Source organism: Jaculus jaculus, chromosome 1, assembly GCF_020740685.1.
Source record: "Jaculus jaculus isolate mJacJac1 chromosome 1, mJacJac1.mat.Y.cur, whole genome shotgun sequence".
Lineage (NCBI taxonomy): Eukaryota > Metazoa > Chordata > Mammalia > Rodentia > Dipodidae > Jaculus > Jaculus jaculus.
Window position 1 is genome coordinate 237,937,964 of NC_059102.1, and position 27,378 is coordinate 237,965,341.

General features: G+C 38.8%; 1 protein-coding gene across 1 annotated transcript in view; it reads left to right on the forward strand.

Moving 5' to 3' along the window:
• Fto (FTO alpha-ketoglutarate dependent dioxygenase) overlaps positions 1-27,378 on the forward strand; it is a 404,358-nt gene that overhangs the window by 156,375 nt on the left and 220,605 nt on the right. Inside the window, exons 5-6 of the mRNA XM_004664799.3 lie at positions 12,297-12,376; positions 19,596-19,739. Of these exons, the coding sequence (XP_004664856.2) occupies positions 12,297-12,376; positions 19,596-19,739 (224 nt within the window). The remainder of the gene's footprint in view (positions 1-12,296; positions 12,377-19,595; positions 19,740-27,378) is intronic.

The following is a 27,378-nucleotide window of genomic DNA, read 5'->3' on the forward strand; positions in this document are numbered from 1 at the left end:
TTAGTCCTTCACTAAATACGGCTTTTACAGGTACTTCCTGCTAGCCAGTGGCTTGTCTTAATCTCTTGATGGTGTCTGGATCAGAGAAGTTTGTATTTTCCAAAATTCCAGTATTGCTTTTCATGTTCACATCTTTAGTGTTGTATCTAGTCATCATCATATCCAAGATCACTCAGCCTGTCTCCTTTGTAATCTTGAGGTGTTTTATAGTTTCTAAGTGTCACACTTGAATGTGATTGTTGCAGTTACCTTCTCATTGCTGGGACAAACACCCAACCAAAAGCAGCTCATGGGAGGAAAGAGTTTATTTTAGGCTCACAGATTCTAGGAGAAGCTTCATCATGCCACAGGAAGCTGGCTCAATTCATCATTCCTCCACAACAGAGAAAGAATGAGAGCAGTTCGCTCTGCTCAAGCTGGCTCAGAATACACCTTAGGGCTGACTCCACCCCAACGTCTGCTTTGGCGACACTTACCTGCAGCAGGCCTCCACCTCCCAAATGCTCCACTAGGTAGCGGCTAACAGTCACAAACACCTGAGCCTTTGGAGACATTCCATTCAAACCGACCACAGTGTTGTTCTCTGAGTTAATTTTTGTACAAGTTGTGAAGTCTTTATCTAAATTCCTTTGAGTGTGTGCACATACACTAGTGTGTGGACATGTTCATCCTGTTGTTGCAGCATTCTTTAACATATATACTGCCTTGGCTCCATTATATTTGATGGCTCCCTTTTCAAAGACCAGTTTATTTTATTTATGTGGGTCAATTTTGATACTATTCATTCTCTTTCTTTGCTATATTTATTCTCTTCAATATCATAATGGCTTCATTAGGCAGCATTATACTGAAATCTTTAAGTCAAGTAATGTTCATTACTCTTTCTCTATTGTTCTAGCTCTTCTGGGTCTTTTGCCTCTCCATTCAAATCTCAAAATCAATTTGTCAAAATATCTTGCTTGGCTTTTGATTGGACTAGTGTTAACTTTATAGAACAAATTGAGATTCACTGATATCTTAACAATATTGTCTTCCTTTTCATAAACATGGGGCATCTCTCCACACAATTGGTTCTCCTTTAATTTTTTTCATAATTGTAGTTTTCTTCATATAGATCTTACATGTGTTTTACTTTTCAGTGCTGGGAATAACACTCAGTGTATCATGCATGCTGAACATATGCTCTGCCATGTGATAAACCCAAGCCCTAGAACTTACACATAGGTTTGTATCATCTTATTCATTATGAGTAAGCTAATATTTGTTGTAATAAGTTTTAATGTCAGACTTAATTTTTCATTGTTCCTATGGGAAAGTAATTTAAAATATTACCTTTTATCTTGTAGACTTGAATAATGGCTTATTAATTACAGAAGGTGTTCTTTTTTGCAAGTTCTTCTGGTTGTTTTTCTTTTAAACAGATAGTCATGTCATCTATGAACAAGGAAAGATTTATTGCTTCTGTATACCTTCTATTTCTTTTTGTTGTATTAGGTTTTAAAATATTTTATTTTTTATTTATTTGAGAGAGAGAAAGAATGGACTTGCAAATGAACTTCAGATGTGTGCGCCCCCTTGTGTATCTGGTTCATGTGGGTCCTGGGGAATTGAAACTGGGTCTTTTTGGCTTTGCAGGCAAGTGCCTTACCCGCTAAGCCATCTCTCCAGCTCTATATTATGTTGTTTTGTTTTGTTTTTTTAAATAGGGCTTCCTGTGTGATGTTTGTAAGAGATGTCCTGACATCTTTGTAATATTGTTGATCTTACTCATTACTTTCTCACCCTTAAGGATGATTTCAGCTGTAGGAGGTTTTTGGTTTGGGGGTGTGTATTTTGGATTCTATACTATATTTAGGAAATCTTATCTATCCTTGACTTGTTAAGAGTTGTTACATAATGAATGTGTGCTGCACAGAGTCACATTGTGTTCTGTATCTAATGATGTGATCATGTGATTTTTTTTCTTCATTAGCTTATTGAATTTAGGCATCACATTAATTGATTTTCAAATATTGAACTAGTCTTTCATCCCCATTGGTTGTAGTGAATAATTTTTTTTTTTTTTCCCCAAGGCAGGGTCTCACTCTAGTCCAGGCTGACCTGGAATTCACTATGTAGTCTCAGTGTGGTCTTGAACTCACGGTGCTCCTCCTACCTCTGCCTCCCTAGAGCTGGGATTAAAGGCATGCGCCACCACGCCCGGCTGTGAATACTTTTTCTATGTATGGTTGAATTGTTTTCTCCTATTTCGTGGAGGATGTGTGCATCTTTGTTCATTAGAGTTGCACTTTGTTTTCTTGCAGTGTTGTCTGGCATCAGTGTTAGAGGGATGTGGGCCTGTTTTGATCTTCTGATACAGATCGTGAAGAAGTGCTGTAATCTCTTTCGTAGATGTTAAGTGGAATGTAATAGTGAATATTGATTGGGTCTTGGGAAGGTGATTAATTGTTGAATCATTTAATAGAGATAGGAGTGTTTATATTGTGTGTTTGTATTATTTAATCCTGTGTGAAATTTAACATACTATATTTTTTTAAGGAATTAGTCCACTTGAGCTAGGCTACCACAGTAGTGCGGTAGCTATCATTGTTATAGCCCTTTATTAGCCCTTTGCTGTCCTTGGATCTGTAATGTTGCCATCTCTTTCATTTCTGATATTAGTAATTTGTATCTTATCTTACTTTTCTTCATGTGTCCAGTGACTTGTTGATTTGTTGCTCTTTAAAGTGGTATTTGGATTCATTTTAATATGCAGGAGGCAATTGCTGAAATAGCATATACAAATGTGTAAAACTTATCCTATATTCAGTTTGTAGCCATACATCGTTTGCTGGCAAAGAACGCCACACTCATTTCTTGCTCTTTCTTCACCTCAAGAGTTTGTTGGAACTACTGAGCTTGGTCACCAAGGAGGACATTAAAGTGTAAGATTCATCCCGAGGACGAAAGGAGCTAGAACTGGAACCAAAATGTTTTTTTCCCTCTACAGCTAGGCTAAGACCACACTTGTGCCATTTGTTTCCGTATAACCCCACTCGATAAGCTTTACCTGTGCAGTGAGTGTGTTTTATGTAAATGTGTCCTCTGAAGACACAGTGACTGCCTCATAGCCAGCGCTGGGTTCCCATTGGTGCTTATGTACCATTGATTATTGATAGAGTTTAAAAGTAACCCTGTTCCTGTGCCTTTTGTTTCCATTGTTTTTTCTTTAGTGTTTAGACAAGCCCAATGAATCGGCCTTTGTGGTTTATTTTTTTTTAATTTTTTTTTATGAGAGTGGGTGTGAGAGAGAGAGAGAGAATTGGCGCACCAGGACTTCTAGCCAGTGTGACTGAACTCTAGCCATGTGTGACCTTGTGCACATGCATCACCTTGCGCATCTGGCTTCCATAGGTATTGGAGAGTCAAAGATGGGTCCTTCAGCTTTGCAGGCATCACCTTAACGCTAAGCCATCTCTGCAGCTGTTTTCTATTTAAATCTTCTACTCTTTCTGCCATTTGTAACAGTATTGTATATGATCATTTTTTTCTGTTTTCTTTTCTTTGCTTTTTGTATGTATGTGGTGTGCATATTTGTGTGTGTGTTTTACCATGCATGTGGGTACATGTACGTGTGAGGAGGTACATGTGTGTGCACAGGGGTATCAAGACCAAAAGTTGACAACAGATTTGTTCCTCAACTGCTTTACAGCCACATTTTTTTAAAATTTATTTGAGAGTGACAGAGAGGAGGAGGAGCAGGAGGAGGAGGGGGAAAGGAGGAGGAGGAGAAGGAGGAGGGAGAGAGAGAGGGAGGCAGGGAGGGAGGGAGGGACAGAGGGACGGAGGGAGAGAGGGAGATAATGGGTATGCCAGGGCTTCCAACCACTGCAAACAAACTCCAGACGTGTGCGCCCCCTTGTGCATCTGGCTAACATGGGTCCTGGGGAATCGAGCCTCAAACCGGGGTCCTTAGGCTTCACAGGCAAGCACTTAACTGCTAAGCCATCTCTCCAGTCCATCCATCCACATTATTTTGAAACAGTGTCTCTCAAAAACCTGGAGCTCCCCAATTTGGCTAGATAACCAAACCCCAGGGATTGTCTTGTCTCTACCTCTCCAGCACTGATATTACAGTCGTGTGTCACCAGCATCTAGCCTCTCTGTGAGTGCTGGGGCCTGAGTTCAGTAGTTCATCATATTTCCATGACAAGTACTTTACCAATTTAGCCATGCTCTCAAGCCTATTTTTTCCCCTTACTTGCATATCAGTGATACTTTTTTTTTTAGGTTTGGGCATGGTATGTATTGCAGTCAGGTTTACATTGCTGGCAGAAATCACTCGACCAAGAGCAGCTTTTGGGAAAAAAGGGTTTATTTTGGCTTAAAGACTCAAAGGCAAGCTCCATGATGGCAGGGTCAAACAATGGCATGAGCAGACCATGGACATCACCCCCTAGCCAACATAAGATAGGCAAAGCAACAGGAGAGTGTGCCAAACACTGGCAAGAGGAAACTACCTATAACACCTATAAGCCCACCCATAACAGTACACTTCCTCTAAGAGGTGTTAATTCCCAAATTTCCATCAAGTGGGAAGCTAGCATTCAGAACACCTAAATTTATGGGGGCCTTGAATCAAACCACCACAGTATGCTAAGTGAAAGAAGGCAGACACACAAGGTCATACAGTGTGTGATTCCACAGTATGAAATGTGGCAAATATGCAAGCCCATAGGGACTGAAATGAGTTGGTTGTTGCTAGGAGCTTGGAGGAAGGGAAGTAGGAAGTGACTGTCAAGTGGGTTACTGTTGGGGGTGATGAAAATATTTTGAAACTGAAGACTAGTTATGGCTGCACAATGCCAAGACTATATTTAATGCCACTGAATAAAACACTTTAAAATTGCTAGTATTGGAAAAGTTACTTTATGTATATATTTTTTAAATATTTATTTATTTATGAGAGAGAAAGAGACAGATAGAGAGAATGGGCATGCCAGGGCCTTTAGCCACTGCATACAAACTCCAGACACAAGTACCCCCTTGTGCATCTGGTTTATGTGGTTCCTGGGGAGTTGAACCCAGGTCCTTTGGCTTTGCAGGCAAATGCTGTAACCACTAAGCCATTTCCCCAGTCCCATTTTATGTATATTTTACCATTTAAAAAAATTATGTTGTTGCTTTGAAATTCAAATTTAATAGAATATCTCATTTTTTATCAGGCAATCCTGTCCCCAACCCACTAAAGGGTCACATGGGTCCTGAGGAATTGAACCTGGGTCTTTTGGCTTTGCATGGGTCCTGGGTATCAAACCTGGGTCTTTTGGCTTTACACACAAGCACCTTAACCACTAAGCAATCTCTCCAGCCCTTCCTCTTAATTTTTATTTTTGCCGTCATTTTATTGCAATACCCATGAGCATATAAAAGTGTGTATGTATATTATTGAATATCTTTCTTTTATGGGGAACATATTGTTATCTGTTTGAACAGTATCTCATAAAACACAGTAGTTTTTATTTTTTTGCCTCTGTTTGTTTCTTGTATGTTGTTTCTTCTCATTATGTAGATCCACGTTTCTGCTATATCATTTTCCTTCTAATAGGCTTGACATTTCTTTAGTATACAAACTGCAGTGTCTTGAGTTTTGTGTGTGTGTGTGTGTGTGTGTGTGTGTGTGTGTGTGTGTGTTGTTTTGAGGCAAACCCAATGGACTACATTTTTTTTTAATGCGATGGAGGGAGGCGGTGGGGAGGGAATTGGCATGCCAGGGCCTCCATCCACTGCAATTGAATTCCAGGTGCGTGCACCCTTTGTGCTCAAGTGTGACCTTGCACACTTGTGTCATTGTGCGCCTGGCTTATGTGGGACCTGGAGAGTCAAACATGAATCCTTTGGTTTTGTAGGCAAGCACATTAACTGCTAAGCCATCTCTCCATTCCTCAGTTTTTATTTGCCTAAAGAAGTCATCACTTCTCCTTTACCTTTTAAGCATAATTTACCATGGAATGAAGTTCTAGATTATAGATCTCTTATGGCCAACAATAAATATTTTACTTATTACTTTTTTGTTTATAGTTTTTGAGAAATCAGGTGTGTGTGTGTGCATGCATTTTAACCTTTGTTTCCTTATAGGTAATGTTATTTCTGCTTCTGGCTTTGTTCAAGATTGTTTGTGTTTGATTTTCTATAGCTTCAATCTGCTATGCTAACAGGAAGATGAAACTCTGTGTTGGAGTATATGGTTTAGCATGCCCTGAGTTCAATCCCAGCAAAACAAATTAAAAATAAACAATATGACATATCTGGGTATGGGACATTATTTTGTCATAGGCATTTATGTTATTTGATGTTTTCTGAACTTCTGTAGTTTGGTATCTGATAATAATTTATGGAAATTCTTAGTTATTATTGTTTCTAATTTTCTTCTGATCCAGTTTGGTTTTTTTCCTGGTATTTCCATTATACATATATTATTTCCATTATACATATATTATTATACCTTTTGTAGTTGTCCCATAGTTCTTGGATATTCTATTCTTTTTTTTTCTAGTCTTTTTTCCTCTTTGATTTTCAGTTTTGGAAGTTTCTATTAACATATCTTTAAGCTCTGAGATCTTTCCTCTGTCATGTCCTGTTTGCTAATGAGCCCATCAAAAGCATTCTTCATTTCTGGCATAGTGTTTTTGATCTCTAGCATTTCTCTTTGATTGTTAGAATTTCCATCCCTTTGCTTACATTATCCATCTGTTCTTGCATGTTGTCTACTTTTCCCTTTAGATCCCTTACCATATTAATCATAGGTTTTAAAAATTAATGGTCTGATCATTCTAACATTCTTGTCATAGCTGACTACTTCTGACTTTTGCTCATTCTTTAAGCTGTATTTTTTGCCTTTTAGAGTCCTTTGCACTTTTTTAAGTCTGTTGGTACTCCTGGCATACTGGATAAATAGATGTGTATTATATAGACCTTAATAAGGTGGTGAGGTATGTTGTAAGGGGAAATAGTCTGATCTTATGGTTAGGTCTTACTCTTTTAAGGAATCTGTGCCTCAGGATTGTTAATTTCATAAGTGAGTCTCAGTATTCTCCCCCATTCTTAGTTGGAACAATGTGACAAATTTCTGTACATTCACACTTAGCCTACATATTTTCTGTTCTATCTAGATGGTACTGAAGTTGGTATTTTCATCCTCCCACAAGGAAAGCTAGAGCTGGGTAGATTTGGTATTTCTTTCCCCGAGGGTTGTTGGACACTGATAAACCCCAACAGACAAGGTTCTGGAAGAGTGATTTCTGTTGGGGACAGGCTAGATAAGAGCAGTGTGCCTCTGGCCGAGTGGTTCATTTTCCCTCCTTCTGTGGGAAGCAAGATATTGTTCTCTCATGATCACTGTGAGAACTTGGAGGAACTTTGGGGAATAAGACTCAAAAAAGTGTGAGCGCCATCTTTGTTCCTGTACTACTAAGCATCAGCCTTGACCTCCTTGAATCCAACCAATTGTCTAATTATAGTTCAGGTTTTCCTGGCTGGGCCTGGTTCCTTCCATTGTTTCTGTTTTCCTGCTCTACTCTGTGAAGTTGGGGTTCTTGATGTCAAGCTTGTCTCTTTCTCTGTCTCTCTCTCAAGTTTGATGGCTGTGGTTTGTCCTCGTCTCACTTGTCTAAAGGATCTTAGGTGACCAGTTGATCACTCAGTTTTGTTACTGGCTGTCAAGGGAAGTGACAATTTCCTAGATCCTAACCTGCCAGACTAGAAATGGATGGTTTCATAATTATGAAGTTAGCTTTTATTGAGGTTGAACTTACATTAATTCACATGATGTGATGCCCACCTATGTAAACTTTAACTTGTTAGTCTTAACAAATGTGTAGATCTATGTAGCTACTACCACACACATGATATAGAAAATGTCTGTCATCCCAGAAAGTTTCCTGGCCCCCTTTGCAGTTATTCTGTCCAGTGACCTCCAGTCTGCCACTGTAACTTTACAGTGTCTGAGACATAGAGTCAGTTATATTGGCTTTGGATAGTCTCAGATGTTCTCCTATTCTATAGGTTTTGTGGGATGGTCCCATACATTTAGGTCTATAGATCAGTTTCGAATGATTATATTAATTGTTTTTCTTTTTTAAATTTGTGGTTTTTTTTTTTTTGTTTTTTTTTTTTTTTTTAGTTTTTTTGTGGTAGGGTCTCATTCTAGCCCAGGCTGACTTGGAATTCACTATGGAGTCTCATAGTGGCCTTGAACTCTCAGAAATCCTCCTACCTCTGCATCCCGAGTACTGGGATTAAAGGCATGTGCCACCATGCCTGGCCTTTTTCTTCTTTTGTATTGATCATTATTGAGGTGTTTATGTATGTACATTTTGTATGGTGTCTGCCTGGTGTGCAGATGAATGTGCCCCATGCAGAGGACAGAGGAAGATGTCAAGGGGCCTCCTCTATCACTTTTCCATCTTTTTCCCTGAGACAGTTTCTCAGTAAACCTCCCTGTTTTCATTAGACTGTCTGACCAGGGATTCCCAGAAATCCTTAGTTTCTGGCCCCCACTCTTAGCACTGGGATTCTAGGCATGTGCTGACATGGCTGGCCTTTTATGTGGCTGCTGGGAATTGAACTCAGGTTCTCATGCTTTCACAGCATGTACTCTTAATCACTGAGCAATCTCTTCAGCCCAGATCTGATCTTCTGTAATGACTATTAGGTAAGATATTACTTCTTCCTTAAGTGGTTATTAAAATTCAAAAGTGAATCCACCTGGGGCTAAAATTTTCTTTGTGGAAAGAATTTTATCTAAAATTCTGTTTCATAAGAGGATTTATGACTCTTGCTGGCTGTGTTTCTCTTTGAGAAAGCTTAGTAGTTTGTCTTTCAAGGAATTTGTTGTTAGTTTCACTTGGGTTTTTAATTTTATTCTCATTCATTGTGATTCCACTTTGCCCATTCCATGTCTGTAAGGACTATAATGGTCGTCCTCTGATTCTGACATGATTTTCACTCTTTTCCTGATCAATGTAAATAGAGTGATATTTGTTTCATATCCTGTTTTAATAGTTTTACATGTTCTTTGCTTTTCCTTTCCTGCTTTTAGATAGTCGTCTTCTTGTGTATGCTACTACTTTTGGCTTCTTAGTTTTACTTTGTTTATCAGAGATTTCCTTAGGATAGGATTTCTCACTTTAGCAGTATTAACATGTGCTCTGAGTCATGCGTGTTGGAGAAGCTGTGAATTGTCACACAGCCTTTCCCCATGAGATGCCAGTAGCACTGCTGCCTTCTCAGGGTGACCCATAAACATGTCTCCAAGTGTCCCTTGTTGGATTGATTAAAGGGGTAGGCCGTCACCAAGTTACATCTATATGAACAACTGGTCTCAGGTTCATAGCATGCATCTTCATCAAAGGTACCTTCCACTATTATTACACTGTTTTTTCTATCGTGTAAGCATCTTAAAATAACTGATTATTTCATATTCTCCCATTTACTATTTATATGCACTTTACTTCTATTTTTTGTTATAAATCTCATAGCACATTAGTATTTTAACTTTAAATTGTCTGTTGATTTTAATACTTATAGTATTTGTGCCACTTTTCATTTCTTTGGGCAGATCTATATTTTTTATGATATTAAACTTTTATTTTGCCTGAAAATTTTTGTATAACAATTTTTACAATACTACTCTGGATATAGATTTTTTTCTTTTTCTGAAGTATGTTTCATTCTAATTTTGTTCATGTATTTTCACTTGGGTTAGGATTTTAGATTGAGTTTCCTTTGAGTATTTAATATATCTTACCTGATTGTCCCTTGGTGTTGGTGTAGTCTGCAGTTATTCTAGTCTTCACCTCTCTAGTCAACATATTTCCTTTTTTGTTACAATGTTCTATTCATCACTAATATTTAAAAATTTTACTATGTGCATTGCTTTTATTTTACTTTGCTTCAGGTTTCTTTAGATTTGTGTCTTCCCAAACCTTTGGTTGCTGTCATATTTAATGAGGCATTGGTTATTCCATCATGGAGATTTTATTTATTTATTTTTTAGTTATTCTCTGATCCCTTGGACTCAAGTTCCATTTAAGTCAAACTATTTAATATTGCTCCATAGGTCACAGATGCTTACTTATTTGGGGGGTATTGTATATTTCCTTTATTTTGGGGAGGGTGCGTGTATGTATTCGAGATCACTGATATTTTCTTCTACAGTGTTTAAATTTCCATTAATCTCATTTACTGTGCTTTTCATATCAGATACTATATATTTAATCTTCAGAAGCTTCAGTTGATATATATGAGGAAAGAATTGAATACATAAGAGAATTATGTATAGATAATATGTAATCTATATGTTTGTATGTGAATGTCTTTCTACTATTGTTATTTCAGTAGAGACTAGATATTGTACATTGCATGCATGCTTGATTTTTGTTACATTCTTTTAAATACTACTGCATCTTGTCCTCATGAGGACAAGATCCAGTGCCATTTAAAGTACTCGAATAATTGGTATTTAAATTACTCAAATAATTGGGATTCTTAATTTTGAAGGTTAGGTTTGAGCTTGGCATGATAGGCCTTGAACAACCTTTACTCTATAATTGATTTAGCTTTGCTGATGTGCTGATGGTTTTCTAAGGCACCTAGGAGTTAGGAATATTCTGGTTACAGAGAACAGGCATTATTTATGGTCGTGTGTAAAGTCTGAGGTCTGTTCAGGCCATTGCTTTCTGGTGCTTTTTTTTTTTCCTCTTGGGAATTTTCATTCGCACTGCGCAGCTCAGTAACTTCAGGTCCCCTTCCTTTTCCCTCACCCTCCCCTTTTCCTCAAACCCCTTTCTTTTTATAAAAAATTATTTGAGAGAGAGAAAAAAATACAGAAATAGGCAGGTAGAAGAGAGAATGGGCACACCAGGGCCAACAGCCACTGCAAACGATCTCCAGATGTGTGCACCCCCTTGTGCATCTGGCTTACATGGGTCCTGAGGAATTGAACCTGTGTCCTTTGGCTTTGCAGGCAAGTGCCTTAACTGCTCAGCCATCTCTTCAGCCCTTTCCTTCCTTTCTCTCTCTCGCTCCTCCCCCCTCTCTTTACAGGTTCTTCTAGTCCAGCATTCTGCCTTCTGAATGAGCTTTGCTTTCTTGGCCTTTTACCCTCTACTCTCGCTCCCTTCTCTACTCTGGATATGATATCCTTTTCAGGAAGTAAATCAGGGCAATCATAAGCCTTATTTATTTCATTTCGCTTCTCTTTGGGATCTGTTTTCTAGCTACAGAAACCCATTTTTGCTTTATTTTGCAGTTGTTTAAGGGAGGGGCTGAACTTTGTCACCATTACTCCATGGTCTGGGAATGGAACCCCTCAGTTGTCATTTGCAGTTCATTTTTAAGGTTGAAGGTAATAGTGTGGCCGTCTTCTTATTTGTGTGGGGTCTTCTGGCCTTTGCTTCTTAGCTTAAGTCATTATCTGTTTTAGCATCTTGGTAGAGGCTTGTGTTGTCTATGCAGGAGATCAGATATTGTGGAGGGACATGTTGCTTCTCATCTGTGTAATGGAGGTAATTTCTATAAGTAGATGTGATTCAGAGTTTGTCTAGCCTCCAATGTCAGTTTTGAGAAGGTACAACAACTAGCCATTGATTTCTTTCCTGATGCTTCTATATTTGTCAGCTGATGGCTTTACCACCTGCTGCATTCCAGAGTCCTGAATCCATAGGCGTCAGTTCCATTCCTGAGAGCCTGTCATGCTACATGCTGACTTGATTTGTTTATTGCCTGGAAAATTGTTAAGGGTAAACTTGATACTTTGGCTACAGGTTGACGAAAGCCAACGAGATGAAAGATGTTTACCTTCAAATAATAGGAAAGAATTCTAGCTTATCCTAAAGACATGGCCAGAAGTAGAGATGTCAGGTTGAGGAGAAAAGATCAGTCCACAAACAGTAAACTTGGGAGTGGGTAGGCATTACGAATATATTTTAGCAGGAGGACATTTGGCATCTTTGCTGAGGGCAGTCCTGGAATAATTATATTAATAGCATCATTGTGGTTTGCATGGTATATTTTACATATTATCTATGTACACACATACAAGTGTTGTGTTTTGAATGATTTATTACATATATACATATATATCTATATGTCCTACTTATAAGGAACAGTTTGAAGAATAGCAGGTAAGCATTAATCCTTTGGTTATTGTTCCTTGAATGAGGGATTTACTATTTACTTTTTATTTTAAACAGCTACTGTATACTGACTAATAAACATGTTTTAAAAAGGTTTTTTTTTTGATGTTTTTTCTGCAGATGATATCAATGCCACCCACCAGCACTGCGTATTGGCTGGTTCTCAGCCTCGGTTTAGTTCTACCCACCGAGTGGCAGAGGTAAATATAAATAAAATGTGGTTCACACTTACTTGACTGTGGTAGAAGTGATTGAATGAGCAAGTTAGCTTGGAGCTTTGGAAGAATACTTCATAGGAAAATTGCCTCCATTTAACTTTATTCTCTTGCTTTTTAAGCTCTGAATGCTATTGGAGCTGTTAGATGTAGTTTAAAGGTGTATTCACAGCATGGGAAAAGGATATTTTACTTTTAGGGTTATGTTTCTTAAACAGCACATACTGCTAGTTCAGGATTTCTGTAGGTGGTTGTGTCCGTCAAAGTTGGGGAAAAGATATGGTCACAGGAGATGGGGTGACTATGTTACCAGTGGCAAGGTTTAGGTGGTTGAGGATCAATATTTCCCATCAGACTTCTAAGCATATGAATATGAACTTTAGGACATAAATGAGGGGATTTCTGAGCTCCCCAGTTGTGTTCATGAGCCACATGTGGTTGCCAAATTCAAATCCTGCTGGACAGTGGCTGCCAAGTCCGAAGGGAAAGTTAAGGATGAGGAAAACCAGTATTAGTCACCCTAGGGTTCCAAAGAGCAGGGGAATAATCATGACAATGCTTACGAGTTGGCTTCAGCCCAAAACTTGTTGTTGTCTATATTAATTAACTAATTAATGCAGAATAAATCTGGGGCCTTTCATAGGCTAAGCAAACACTCTGCCATTGAACTGCATCCTGAGCCCTTGCACCCCCTCCCAGCCTATTTTCTGTGTTTCGTCTTAGAGCTTGGCTTTTCAGGGATCCCCAGGGCACCAATGTGAGAGTGCTGGGCAGAAAGGGTACACAGACTGTCGAGAAGCAGGAGCTCAGGGCCTTCACAGCCCAAGTCTGTATGAGTCTGTAAGGTGGAGCCACGTCTTCCTGGTGATGTCACATGGCAGAAAGAGCATGGATAGTGTCATGGTGCCAGCAAGCCCATCAGACATTCAGTCCTCCTTTTCTGCTCTTTCTTCTTTTCCTTTTCTCTTTTGCTATTCATTCGCTCTTTCAAATCTCTCAGTGTGTGTTGCAGGGCAGACCTGGGAGAGACAACCACCCTTATGACCATCCTATCCAGCAACTTTGTTGGACTTACATTTAGTTGAGGAGACAAATAAATGTATAAATCATTGGTGCTGTGTTTCTTTCTTTGGTAAAAGCCATTGGCAAGCTAGTTCTGAGTAAGATCTGGTAGGAAGGAAGGGAACCGAATATTTACAAACCATCTAATGTTGCTCAGAAAGGCTTAATTTCCTGTCATAGGCTTCTCTCTAGGAAGAAGCCTCCCAACAGGCCAGTTCTTGTCAACCACTTGGATGTGTGTGATTTAAGTATGCCTTTCTTATATTTTTCCAAATCTATCCTGGAATATAGGCTTCTGATTGCTGCATTCAGAGGGCTAGTGGCCAATGCTGAATCAAGTGGTTGGGAAAATATGGTGACGAGGATAATAATTATATCCAATTTATATGTCTTAAGAAAATTAAATGAGTTAAATCATATAGATCTTTTAAGATGGTGACTATTCTTTAGAACAAAGAATGTCACTGCTGTGTATGCTAAATTCTTACTACTATCTTTTCTTTCTGTTCTGTATAAAGGAACAGCAGAAGTCCTTAGTGGAAGGTTATCCCATTTCCACTCATTCCCTAGAGTGAACATAAAGCAGGAGACTTTACATCATCTATCTTGATTAGTAGAATTTCTATTCACTGAAAGCTGCTATTTTGTAGAAAAGATTTCATTCATTCATTCATGCATTCTGCAGACTTTCATCAAACTATCTGGTGTTCAATATTTTTTGTATTCAAGCAGGAATCGTTGGTTTATTGTTTTCAGGATGCTCACAAGTTGGAAGTGGTTCACAACCTACAAACCCAGCTCCTTGGAGACTAATGCGGGAACACTGTCAGTTTCAGGCCAGCCTGGGGGTACAAAGAGATGCTTAGAGACGGGAGTAGAAATAGTGTATACACAATGTACAAACAATGTGAGGTGGTTTGTAGTAGCCTTTAGGAGAGTATAGGGAGTGAACTTGAGGGATGAGTGTATTTTAGGGCATTTTTGGTGAGCTCATGGGATGAACCATCAGGGAGGTGTAGATCTTAGGATTCGGATGGGTTAGGGTTTCCTGGGGATGCTGAGTGGCTGCAGCTTGACTGGGTACCAAATGTATGTTGACAAGTATGGTTGGGTTCTGAATGGGACCGTGTTGTAAAAGGTCTGAGATTTTAGATACAGCTCTTTGGCTTAAGTTGTTTGGCAGGTGTCAGCTATTGACAACTTTATTGACATATTGGAGATAACTTTAGGAAGATGAAAATCATACGGGTATCACTTAAACTGTGGCAGTGACTGCAGAAAGAAAAACAAAAGGAATTCCCATGAGTAGAGTAGGAGACATAATGTGAGACTCAGTAATGGAGTGAATGGAGTGAGGAAAATGAGAGTCAGTGATTGAATGCATGGACAGATGAACTAACTCTACTTTAAATACCCTAATGGTATCAGTGGGTTTGTTGGTGTATTTAGTTTTTAAGGAAGAATCAAGCAGTAGTTGGATTTTTTTTTCATGTGCCAGGCACTGGGATGACTTTGAGTTTCATATCCAGTGTTTAGAGGAAGGGAAACTTTTGTAGGAATAGGTTTCTAAGACATTAAAGGAAGACAATAGTTGGTTCAGTTATGAGCAGGCTGATTTGCAGCAGCCAAGTGGAGAAGCTGCAAATGAAAACGGGAGATTAAAAATGGGAGAGCTTGCCTGGCATGCTCCAAGCCCTGGCCTCAATTTCTAGCACTGTAAAACCAAACAAAACCTGGGCCACATATATAGCTCATTTGTAGAGCACTTGTCTGGGATAACTAGGTTCTGGATTCAATTCCCAGTGCCATACCAACAAAGACAATAAAATGAGAGCGCAAGAAATTTCACCGCCTACCCCCACAACAAACACATATACACAGAAGCTCATGCGAGGAGCCTTTTGGCATACAATTTGAAAAGTTCCACTCCAGCTTTGATGAATTTTTTCCAGATAGACCAGTTTCATTCTATAGTAGTTACTTTCAAAATATCCTCAGGCTTAGCTTTCTCAGATTAACATAGCTGTGCTTATATCTTCTACTTTTAGGTCCTATTTTGAGCATAATTGGCTTTAAATAAAGAGAGGAATATATGAAGTGATTTTGTTGGGAGAAACATATTACCCCAAACCTATGATTTTTACATTCTCTGTGCTTGATATCAAGCTACAGGATAGTTTGCTGATTATGTGCAATCACCAATTGTGTGAATTATTTAATCATCCTGTTTTCTGTATTATCTATTGTCAGTCAACAAATGATGGCATATGGGCCAATGGGCTGCTGTTGTAAATGAAGCTTTATTGGAACATAACTGCTTAAATACTATTTACTACTGCTTTTGAACTACAACATTAGAGCTAAGTTACTTGTAACACATTCCTGTGACTTTTAAGCCTTAAATATTTATTATCTAGTTTTTTAAACAAAAAGTGTGCTGGCTTCTATTGTAGATATTCCTAGGTAAATAGGCTTTAAAACATACCTTACAATTAAAACTGATTCTTTTTAAAAAATCAGTTTTAGGGTTTTTTTTATTCCTACCAGTAGGTAAAACATGATATTACTGGTATATTTGTATAATTCTGGTAGCTTTCAAAATTGATTCAGTTTCTGGAAAACTGTATGGGAAAATGTGTAAGGTATCATAAGATATTCATATCCCTTGCATCCTAATACTAGGCATCCAACCTAGGAAATAATCTACTACCACATTAATAATAATAAACATTAAAAATAACATTTAAAAAAGATGAGTATCCAGTATGATAAATGTCATTGTGAAGTGTAATTGAAAGGATGGTGTTCCTTACTTGATGCCTTTGTAGTATATGATCAGATAATGGAATTGTTGACATTTATCTTAGTTAGCAACATTGAAAATGATCATTTTGAATTCTTATGTATAAACAGCAGAATCAACATTTATATTGTGTCTATACTGCATGCACATTGCTATGTCTAAAACTGTATAGACATCAAGAATTAATCAAAAATGGGTTTAGGTAGTAGTATTATGTTTTTATCTTATTTAAAAGTCTTACTTTTATCCTGTGTTATTGTTTCCAATACTCAAAGAAAAGATTGTTTTCCAAACACTAAAGCTTATGTTATTGTTTCTTTCAGTAGAAGAGTGAAAAAAATTCACACTTTAAACCCTTACTTACTTATTCCAGAGATGTCCTCTCCTTCTTACAGTATTAACAACATGTGACTTATCTCTGCCAAAGAAAATTATTTTCTATTTTCTATGTATTTACAATGTATAGGAAACAAATTGTGTTAAGAAAATCATATTCTGAAATTCCATTTACTTAATCATAGAAGAAATCTGTTTTGTTCTCTGGGTACACAGGAATAGATAGTGTATTGGCTTTTAACTTTAACCTTTTCTTGATTTTATTTGATTTCCAGTTGTGACAGAATGTTCTTGAGATTAAGCACAATATTTTTGAAATTTTATGCATAATTATTTTTGAATAGGCAATTAGTTTGAAGTTCAAAATGTAGCTAAGATTATATTCAGTGCCTTTTTCCTCAAGCCAGCTAGTTCTGTCTTCCCAGAGGAAACCAAATGACAGCCAGTTCTTGTTGCCATATTTGTAGTGATGATGTATATTTTACTTTGTATCCAAGACATTGGTGATAATTACTTACCAATGAATACTACTTAGTTTAGTGTGAGCATTGGCCTTTTTGACATAGCACCAAAAGCATAAGTAAGCCAAGGAAAAAATGGACTTCATCAAAGTTAAATACATTTGTGCTTCAAAGTGAAATGTCAACAAAGCAAAAAGACAACCCAGAGAATGGGATAAAATGTTCACAAACCATATAGTTTATAAGGATAATTCTATTCAGAATATATAAAAATTCCAACTCAGTAAAAGAGAAAACAATCTGTTTAAAACGGTGAACCGTCTGGAAAAGTCAATATCAAAGGAGGCATACAAATGACCACTGAGCGCACAAACATGTACAAGATGGCTGGAGGTATAGCTCATTCATAGAGCACATGCCTCTCATGTTCACAGCCCCAGGTTTCATCCCTAGCATGGAAAGCAAAAGCAAAAGGTGTGTAACATCATTAGTCATTAGAGATTACAAGCCAAAAACTACAGTATGAAACCATTTAGTGCTCATTAGAATGGATAGGGCCAAAAAGACAGTAACATGTATTGGTGAAATGTTCAAAAAGAGGAAGGAGAACACAATAGTGCAGTCACTCTGGGACAGTTTGGCACTCCTTTGGAGGCCTAAATGTGGCATGCTAATGCCTTAGCCATGAATGTGCATAAAGGAAATGAAAACTTATACATGAATGCTCATAGTACCTTAAATGTAATGGCCAAAAAAATGTACACAGCTGAAACGTCCATCAATTAGTGGAGGGACAAACAAATGTAGCATCCAGTCAACTTCGCAACAAGCACAAGTAAAAAACTGATACATGCTGTGACATGGGTGACCCATGAAGGACACTTAGTGTAAGAAGCCAGTCAGCAAAGACCTCATATTATGTAATTTCATTATCTGGAGGAAGTAGATTCATGCTGATCTAGGATAAAGGAGCTGGTGAAAATGGAAGAGTGACTGCTAAAAGACAGGGATTTCATTTTGGAATAATAAAATTATTCTAGAATGACTGTAGTCGTTGTTGCACAATTCTAAATACTCAGAAACAAATTATATGGTTTGAACAATTGAATTTCATGATACCATGAATTAGATTTCCAATGAAGTTATGACTGAAAAGGGGATTTAAAAGATTAATTAAACAAAAAACTCAGGATCAGCCAGGTTCTTTATAGCAAATAAAGCTATAAAAGTCAAAAAGTAAAATAAAAAATTCTGCCCCTCCACTTTATGGATACAAATAAAGTTACAGCATAGTTTATTTAACTGGCACAATATTGATTGGAACTTCAGATTGTTGCAGGCTTTAGCTAAAATAAGTGACTATGCCATTGCTAACCTCTTATGTAGGTCACCCCATACTTGGGAATTAAAGAATGTCTTTTTTGACAGCATGTCATTTAAAAGTATTCACTTTGGGGGCTGGCGTGGGGTTCTGAATGAGAATTCACCTATATATATACATTTTGATGCAATAAATCCTAGCTCACTGCCTTTGCTTTCTCTGTGCTCAGGTCATCATATTAAAATACACATTAATCAAGCTTCTGTTTTTGGCACAAAAGTTTGTGTTTCCCGGGCTTATTGATGTCACTTTACATAAAGTGGCAGTAATAACTGTGCAAGGAATTTTTATACCACAGGATTTGTCAGTAAAGCTCTTTCCAAGGGCTCAGTTGAAGCTATGAAAATGAAACTATTTTAGGGTTACATTTTGCTCATGTTTCTAAAGGATATATGTCGAGAGAGCTTGCTTCTTAACATTCTAGGAAATCTTTTTGTTATCAAAATGAATGGATGCCTGCCCTATCTGCATCCTCCTGTTTCTGACAGATGATCATACCAAGGGGTTTGTCCACTGGACCACTGTTCTATGCTCACAGATTCAAAGGGGAGTGAATTTGCTCTCTGTGTCCTGATGATGCCCAAGTCGTGGCTCTGTCATTAAGTACACTTTGAGGGCCTGAGCCACATATCCTCTGTCACGGGAAGGATCCGTTCTCAGGGACTGTACCTGCTTAGCATTCACTTTCTGTGGGAAAAGGAAAGTCATTGCTCTGGGTTCATAACTTCAGTGCCCCTGCCATTGCTTTTTAGTCAGTTTTATAGTGTGGCTTCCATTTGTTTTACCCAGTGCTATATTCAAGACACGAGATAGATAAAACCAAGGTCCTTGACTTCCTTGCTAATCAGTTATTTATTGGATAATTATGTGTTAAGTTTCTTCTATATTTAGTTCTAAGATATTATAGAATATGTAGAACACATGCACACACAGAGGGCCCTAGGCTCAGGGTGCCTATGTTGACATAGAGGGCAGAGGCCCACCTGATGCAGACAACCATTAGCCTGATGAGTGGCGTACGTGAGGCCAGGCTATGGAGTATGAGCTATGGGAATGGCAGGAATATGAGCAGAAAAGAGGGAACTGTGAACAGCCCTAAGAAACACATGTGGTAAACTTGGATTTCACTAATGGTCCTGCTTTTTGGTTCTGTCTTGGCAGTGCTCGACTGGCACCTTGGATTACATTTTACAGCGTTGCCAGTTGGCTTTGCAGAATGTCTGCGCTGACCTGGATGGTGGCGATGTCTCTTTGAAATCATTCGAGCCTGCGGTTTTGAAGCAAGGAGAAGAAATCCACAATGAGGTGAGGACTCTCAAGCTCTTGGGCAGGTCGTAGAGTTCTTCCTGCTTACAAGCTGGCTAGTTCATCTGCCACGAGCTGGTTACAGTCACAGGTTGTTATAATGAGTGGCAGGAGCCAGAGTCTCGGCCTCTGTGCTAGGTTTCCATCTCCTCAGTTTGAGTTACTGTTAGAGTTCATCAGACTGTACTGCTTATGAACAACAGGAGTTGATCATGATTCTGGGAACTGGGAAGTCTGGGATCAAGGTTTGCTGTTAGGATGATGTATTTCCTGATTCATAGATGACTTTTCATGGTGGAAGGGACAAACAGACTCATTTAGATCCCCTCTTCTTTACATGAGTCCAGTTCTAACGGTTCTTCCCTCAAAATCTGTTACTTTCCAACCCTTGCAATTACCTTGGTGGTTAAGGCTTCAGCATAAGAATTGGAAGGGCAGCACCCATTCAATCTACTGCATTCTCCAAGATTCTGTTTCTGCTGGTTCATGCAGAATTTGCCAGGTGACATGTCAGCCATAAGGAACTGCATTACTAGGGAGAAACCATGGGCCAAGAGAACCTGACTTTTCTAGTGGATAGTAAGCATCCCTGCCCTTTGCCCTGGGAGAGGCTCTTTCTCTTCCAAGTCTGCAGAAAGATCTGTCTTCCCTCCTGTAGGAAGAAACTGACCTTACCTTGTAAGGTAGTTCCCTATACCGACATCCTTGCAGTGAGCATCTGCAACACAGAGTACTTGATGGCTGGCTCAAAAGGCAGCACTGCCAGAGACTTAGGAAGAATACCTCCCCTCCCCCAAGCATTAAGTGGGCCAAAGAGCAAATGGCAATGCTGTGCCTTTTCTTTGTGAAATCTGTTATGTGTCTGCAGGAGCCGCAGGTGAGATCACTGCCTTCACTAATACTTTTTCCATTCCTACATCATCTCTGAGCTATGTATATTGTTAACTATTTAACACTTTTCTTTAATTCATTTTTGTCTTAAATGTCCTATACAATGGGAAACCTTACACAACTACTTTAAGTGAAAGTCTAGTATGGAAAGTAAAATTGACCATTAATATATTTGCAGTGGAAGCAGAGTAGCCTTATGATATTCTAGCAGGTACCTTTGCCTGGAAATGACCATAAGCCATCTGTTTCCTTTCCTCGTATAAAGAAAGGAGATCAGGAGGCTGAGAAGGTGGCTCAGCAGTTAAAGGTGCTAGCTTGCAAAGCCAGCTGGCCTGGGCTTAATTCCTGAGCCACCCATGTAAACCAGATATAGAAAGAGGTGCACGCGTCTGGGGTTTGTTTGCAGTAACACGAGGCTCAGGCATGCCCATGCGTGAGTGTGCAGACATTCATGCAAATAAATACTGAAAACTTAAAAAGAAGATTAGTGATAATGGTAGCAATAATTTCATATTTTTTTAAAAAGTTAACTTCTGTAGTTCAAATGAGTGGATTTGATTGTGTGTTAGTTATAGTACTTAAATAAAAACTATTAAAAGAACAAAAAATAGCAGATAATAGAAAAATATTAAAAAGGAATCACCTGTCTCAGGCTTTCTCTTTGATGTGATGAGAAGGATTTATGGGGAATTGAGGTTATAATAATGCTCTTGTTCATCCTTTCAAGAAACAGTTATCGAGCTTATACCAGGCAATCTTTTGAGTGGGCATAGGAGTAAAGAAAAAGTCTTTTATAGGGAGATAATGGTAAACAAGGAATATAAAACAGTGGTTAATTATGTACTACTACAAATTGCTAACGACTATAGCAACAAGCAGAGCAAGATAAGGGGACTGCAGGAACCAGAGTGTCCTTACTGGGAAACTACCTGTTGAGCAGGAATGGGAGAAGACGAGGGTGTCATGGATATCTGGGGAAGAGCATGTGAATCAGAAGAGTAGCAGCTGCAAAGGCCTGGGCCAGAGAATGTGTAATATTTGTGGAGTACTTTGGGGAGTGGAGGAAACAGTCCTCCTTCTTATAGGATGTGAGGTCACAGGATTGTCAGGAGACTGGGGAACAGCAGGTTGGATAGACCCTTGGAGTTCCTCATAAAGACAGGGACTTTCCTCTTTACTATGACCAAAATAGGGAGCCATAGAAGCATCTTGACCAGAAGAGAAACAATGTCCAAACCCACAGGGACATAAATGTTTATTATTATTATTGATTTGTACATGTGTTTGTGTGTGTACAGGGTTTCTTGCCACTGCCAACATATGTCCATCTGGCATTGCATGGGTGGCTTGGGAATTTAACTCAGGCTGACTGGCTTTGCCAGTTCTCTTAATGACTGAGCCATCTCCCCAGTCCCTATATATAATATCTTTAAGAAGATATTTTAATGTCTTGTGAGCTGTCATAATGTCTGGAAGCAAAGGCACAACGATTCTTCCTATAGAGGTGATAATGACTGTCTTAGAGCTCTTCGTCATGCCCAGCAAATGCCCTTTCTCTGCATCCATCTGTACTGGAGACATTGCTCATAGCTAGACCTACAGTAAAGCTATGCAGTTATGATCCTGATGGCCTCATTGACTTGCATGGGAGCAAAGTGACATCTATCTCCATCTTAGTATCAAATTTCTGATGTGAGAATTTAGCTATTCTCTGAAAGACAGCACAATCTAAGGAGTCAGCTTGGCAATTGAAGTGCTTACTAACAGATAGGCTACATTATTTTGACTGTGGTGCTTGGTTATCTTCAGTGGACAGGGGAAATCTTTAAGAACATATAGCATGTCATCCAAACCCATCTGCTTCAGAAAGTGGCTGGCTTCTTTGACACTATGTGTGCCAGGGAGCTGGGGAGAGTTGCATCACAAACTTTAGCTCTGGGGATTAGCCTGGGTTGAATGAACAGAGATCTTGACTCCAAATAATAATGCCTGGCATGGCCACCTCCTTGTCTTCAATTCTTCCAGATCCTCTCTACTTAAGCTATAATTCTGTGTCAGGGCTCAGTATGAGAAATTGTTCCTTGTCATCCATGCTGGCCTGGGTTCCAGCACTGGCCTGCTTACCCGGGTTCTGTCATGAAATGAATGAGCCTACTCCAAGTAGCTACCTAGTATGCTGTTTGCTTCTTTTTTCTTCAAACCCATATGCCCTTGCTATGCTAATTATGAAATGATATTCTAGTATTTCAGTGTTAAGGTGTGTCTGGGTTTAGGAGTGGCTTGTTTTCTTTGTCTGGGATATTTTCTAGCAAAGTAATGGGGGAAACTTCAGGCATTAGAACTGAAGGTGTTTTTAGAAACTTCACCCCCCCCCTTAATAAACAGAATCCTCCTCTGTTATTAAATTGCTCACTTTCTTTCTTAAAAATAAATAGTAAGCTGCGAACACTTGTTCTTCTAGCATTTTTTGTTGGATGAAGACACAGTGGATGGCATTGTTTGGTTCTCGCTTTTTTCTGCTCAGACCTGCATCCTCCTCACAGCTGCTCTGAAGTGACTTCAGAGGGTGTCTGTGCAGCTGGGCCTGAGCTGTCTTCCTGATCTGATGCCTTCTCAGTGAAGAATCAGTACAAATGTGAGACATGAACCCCAAGGAGCATGTGCACATATCTCATGAGGGAACTACATGGCTGACCCGGCACTAAATCAAGAGCCTCAACAAAGATGACAGGAGAAAAGCAGGTGTTATTTGCTTACCTATGGCAATGGTACTTGTCACTATATAGTAATAATAACTTAGAAATAAGATTTTGGAGTTTTTGAAACTTTTGTATTTTTATGTATGCATATGTGCCTTGGGGCGTGCATGCCATAGCACACATGCTGTTGGAACATAACTTTGTTTGTCTTTGGGATGGGGTCTTGCTGCTACAAGTGAACTTCGAGACATCAAAGAAATGTCAGACTAGCTGGCTGTTGAACTTTGTATTTTCCTGGCTCTACCACCCAATGTCATAGGCTTATTGGAATCACACACATATGTACCACTTTGCATTTGGCTTGATGTAGATGCTGGAGAATTGAATACATAAGCAAACACTTTTAACCCCTTAGCCATCTCCCCAGCCTCTTCTTTGTTGTTTGTGAAACAGGCTTTCTCAGGATGTAGCCCAGGCTGGCCTCAAACTCATCCTTCTGCCTCAGCCACCAGAGTACTGGGATTATAGAATTGGACAAGTTTAGAATCTTTCAAGCTTTGCTCCACATTTTCTGAGTGTTCTGTACTGAGATCCTTGTTTCTTTCCTCTTTGTATATACTCTTAGTATTTCTGGGAGAAAAGCTAAATTTGGTTTATCTGTTTTTTTACCATTCTGTAGGAAAGACATGTGTTGGTAGGAGGGTTATAGAGATGGTTTTCTGGGCTGTGGTTGTGAACCTGAAACTCCTATGAACATATTTCTCTGAAAATGCAGAAGATGCTCTGTGGACCTGCCTCTTAAGCATCTGTATACCTCCTGATAACTCATGGGCTTCAATTTCCTCTGGATTGGACTTTCTTAAAATATGGGATAACAGTGAGTTTACATTGAGTTTATGGAAGATACCAGGGATTTCAGTTATACATAAAGAAGACAGAACCTACAGAGAGCTCTTACATGTTGTCTCCTATTGTTCTTGTCTTCATGGAGGGATACATGTCACCCATGGAATGGTCTTGGCCTCCAATATGTCTTTGCTCTCCTGACAGCTGCCTTCTATTTCACCCAGCTCTGGTCCTTTGTGGACTGGAGTTTGAGAAATATACTCTGGAGAAAGGATGGAGACACTGCCCCTGACAAGTGTAGAACTTTCTCAGCCATTCAGTATGACAGGTTTTGATTTTTAAAAATTTTATTATTTATTTATTTATTTATTTATTTTTGAGGTAGGGTCTTACTCTAGCCCAAGCTGATCTGGATTCACTCTGTATTCTCAGGGTGGCCTTGAGTTCATGGTGATCCTCCTACCTTTGCCTCCCAAGTGCTGGGATTACAGCATGTACCACGACACCCAGATATTTATTTCTTGGACAGAAAGAAAGTAGAGGAGAGAAAGAGAGTGGGGGGAGGGAGGGAGGCAGGCAGGCTCGTGGGCAAAGGCCTCTAGCCAGTGCAAACAGACTGTAGACACCTGTGCCACCTTGTGCATCTGGCTAACATGGGTCCTGGGTAATCAAATCTGAGTCCCTTGGCTTGGCAGACAAGTGCTCTAACCACTGTGCAACCCCTCTAGCCCAGGTTTTGATTTTTTTAAGCTCTTCTGTAATTGTATTTTGGTGCTTGACAATTTTAGCTTTTGTGCAAAGTTCACTATGCAACTTTCCTATCTCTGAGGAATTTCTGAGGAAAGATCATTTTTAACCTAGTCCATCAGCTGGGAGTATTTTTTATTTCCTTTATTTTAAGAAAAGAGCCAACTAACAGCTTGTTTGCTTCCCTTTGCTGATATTCCCATCCTTTGACTCAATCTTTGAGTGTCTTTGCCAGTGAAGTGTGTTTTATGGAGATAATGCATAGTTGGTTCTTGTTTTTTAAACTCAGCTAGTCTGAAACTTTTTGTTGGTATACAGGGAGCCTTTATATTTAAGGCTGTTATTTAGAGATGCTTACTAATTCCTATAATTTTGTCGTTATTTTTCTGGTTGTTTGGATTGTTTCAGTTTGCTGGAAATGATTGATTCCTAGCTATTCTTTGCTCATCTTTCCTCTAATGAAAATTATTCTTTCCTGCACTCTGGTGATGAGGACTTTTTTTTTCTTCCTCTCAGTATAGTGTCACTTTAAGCGTCTTCCATGGTGCTGGCCTGATGGTCATGAATTACCTTCTTGTGTGCTTGTCATGCATTATTCTTTTTTTTTCACATGAATTTTGTAAGATATCTTTGCTGAGTATAAAAATTTTATTGGACAGTTATTTGACTTCAGAGCTTGAAGTATATTGCTGTCTCCTCTCCCAGATGTTAGGGTTGCTGATGAAAGACTTGTTATTTTGATGTGTTTGCACACCAGGTGCTTGCCACTGCACATGAATTCCAAGTAAATGCACTACTTTGTGCATCTGGCTTTATGTGGGGAATCAAACCCAGGCCATTAGGCTATGCAAGAAAGTGGCTTTAATCACTAAACCATCTCTCCATCTCCTGCTTTGCGAATTTATTGTTGATGCCTTTCCCTGTGATTTTTGTCTGATTCACTGTGCTTTCATTTTGAACATTTCTGTTTTTTCTCAGAATAATTTTCTACATGTTTTTGTCCTCTTTCAGGCCACTGATTATTTTTATTGAAAAATTTTCACATCTTCATGTGATATTTTACCAATTTCAGTATCTTTGAGTTCAGTTGTTGAATAGTTATCATGTAGAGAAGTCCTGTTGCTTTGCTTTCTCATGATTATTGCGCTTTTGTGTGGAAATTTACACATTGGTTGGTTTGGATATATCTTTGTGTTTTGAGGGGCGGATCTTGATATTGGAAGCCACTTTTCATGGTTCCATCTCTACTTCCACTCAGCAAAAAACTGCTATCACAGAGACAATATCAAACCATGCAAAGTAGAGAAAACATTTAACATGAATTGTATACTTCTAATATATTGCCAATGACTATAGAACAGAAAATGGCAGATCTAATGTAGAATGTGCTGTGAAGCTAAACATTACTTAGGGTAAATGTAGAAATAGTGAGTGAAATAAAGGAAGGAGTCAGGGAAAAGGGAAAATGGAGGACAAGGTTAAATAAGAAAAGAAAAAGAAGGGGAAGTATCAGGGAAATGCTATGGAAGGATGGGAAGGAGAAATTTTAAGAGATGAGAAACAGTAACAAAAACTTAAAAATGATTTTCTAATAATGAGGTAATATGAAAATAGAATGAGAAAAATTTAAGAAGGAGAAAATAAAAGCCTGAAGGCTTTACAAAATCAATAAGTCAAAATAGTTTTAGGCCAGATATGGTAGCACATGCCTTTAATTCCAGCACTTAGCAGTTTCAGGCCAGCCTGAGACTACATATAGCATATTCCAGGTCAACCTTGGCTAGAATGAGAACCTACCTCAAGAAAAATAAAAAAGAGAGATGGCTTAGCGGTTAAGGCTCTTGCCTGAGAAGCATAAGGACCCAGGTTCGATTCTCCAGGTCCCACATTAGCTAGGTGCATATCAAAGGACATGCATCTGGAGTAGCCAGAAGCCCTGGCTCACTCACTCTCTCCCTCTGTATCTAATAAATAAATAAATAAATAAATAAATAAATAAAATGATATATTTTAAAAAAAGAAATAGTTTTACAAAGTGTAGCAAGGACTAGAGGTGTAGCTCAGTTGGTAGGGTGCTCGCCAGAATACATGAGGTCCTAGATTTGATTGCAAGCACTGCAAAGACAAGGTGTTGTGGCACACATCTGTATCCCAGGACTGAGTAGATAGAGGTAGGAGAATCAGAAATTCAGGGTCATCCTTGGCTCCATAGCATTTCAAGGCCAGCCTAGGTTATGTGAGAATCTGTCTACACACACACACACACACACACACACACACACACACACACACACACACGGAGAGACAGAGAGAGAGAGAAACAGAAACATGTGAGCCAGAACATTTAAAAAGCTGAAAAAGTAAATAGAAAAAGAAAAAAATATTTTCTCAATAATTAAAAAAGTTCTTTTAAAAATAGATGACTATATGTAAAGGAGTAAAAATAAGAACTTAAA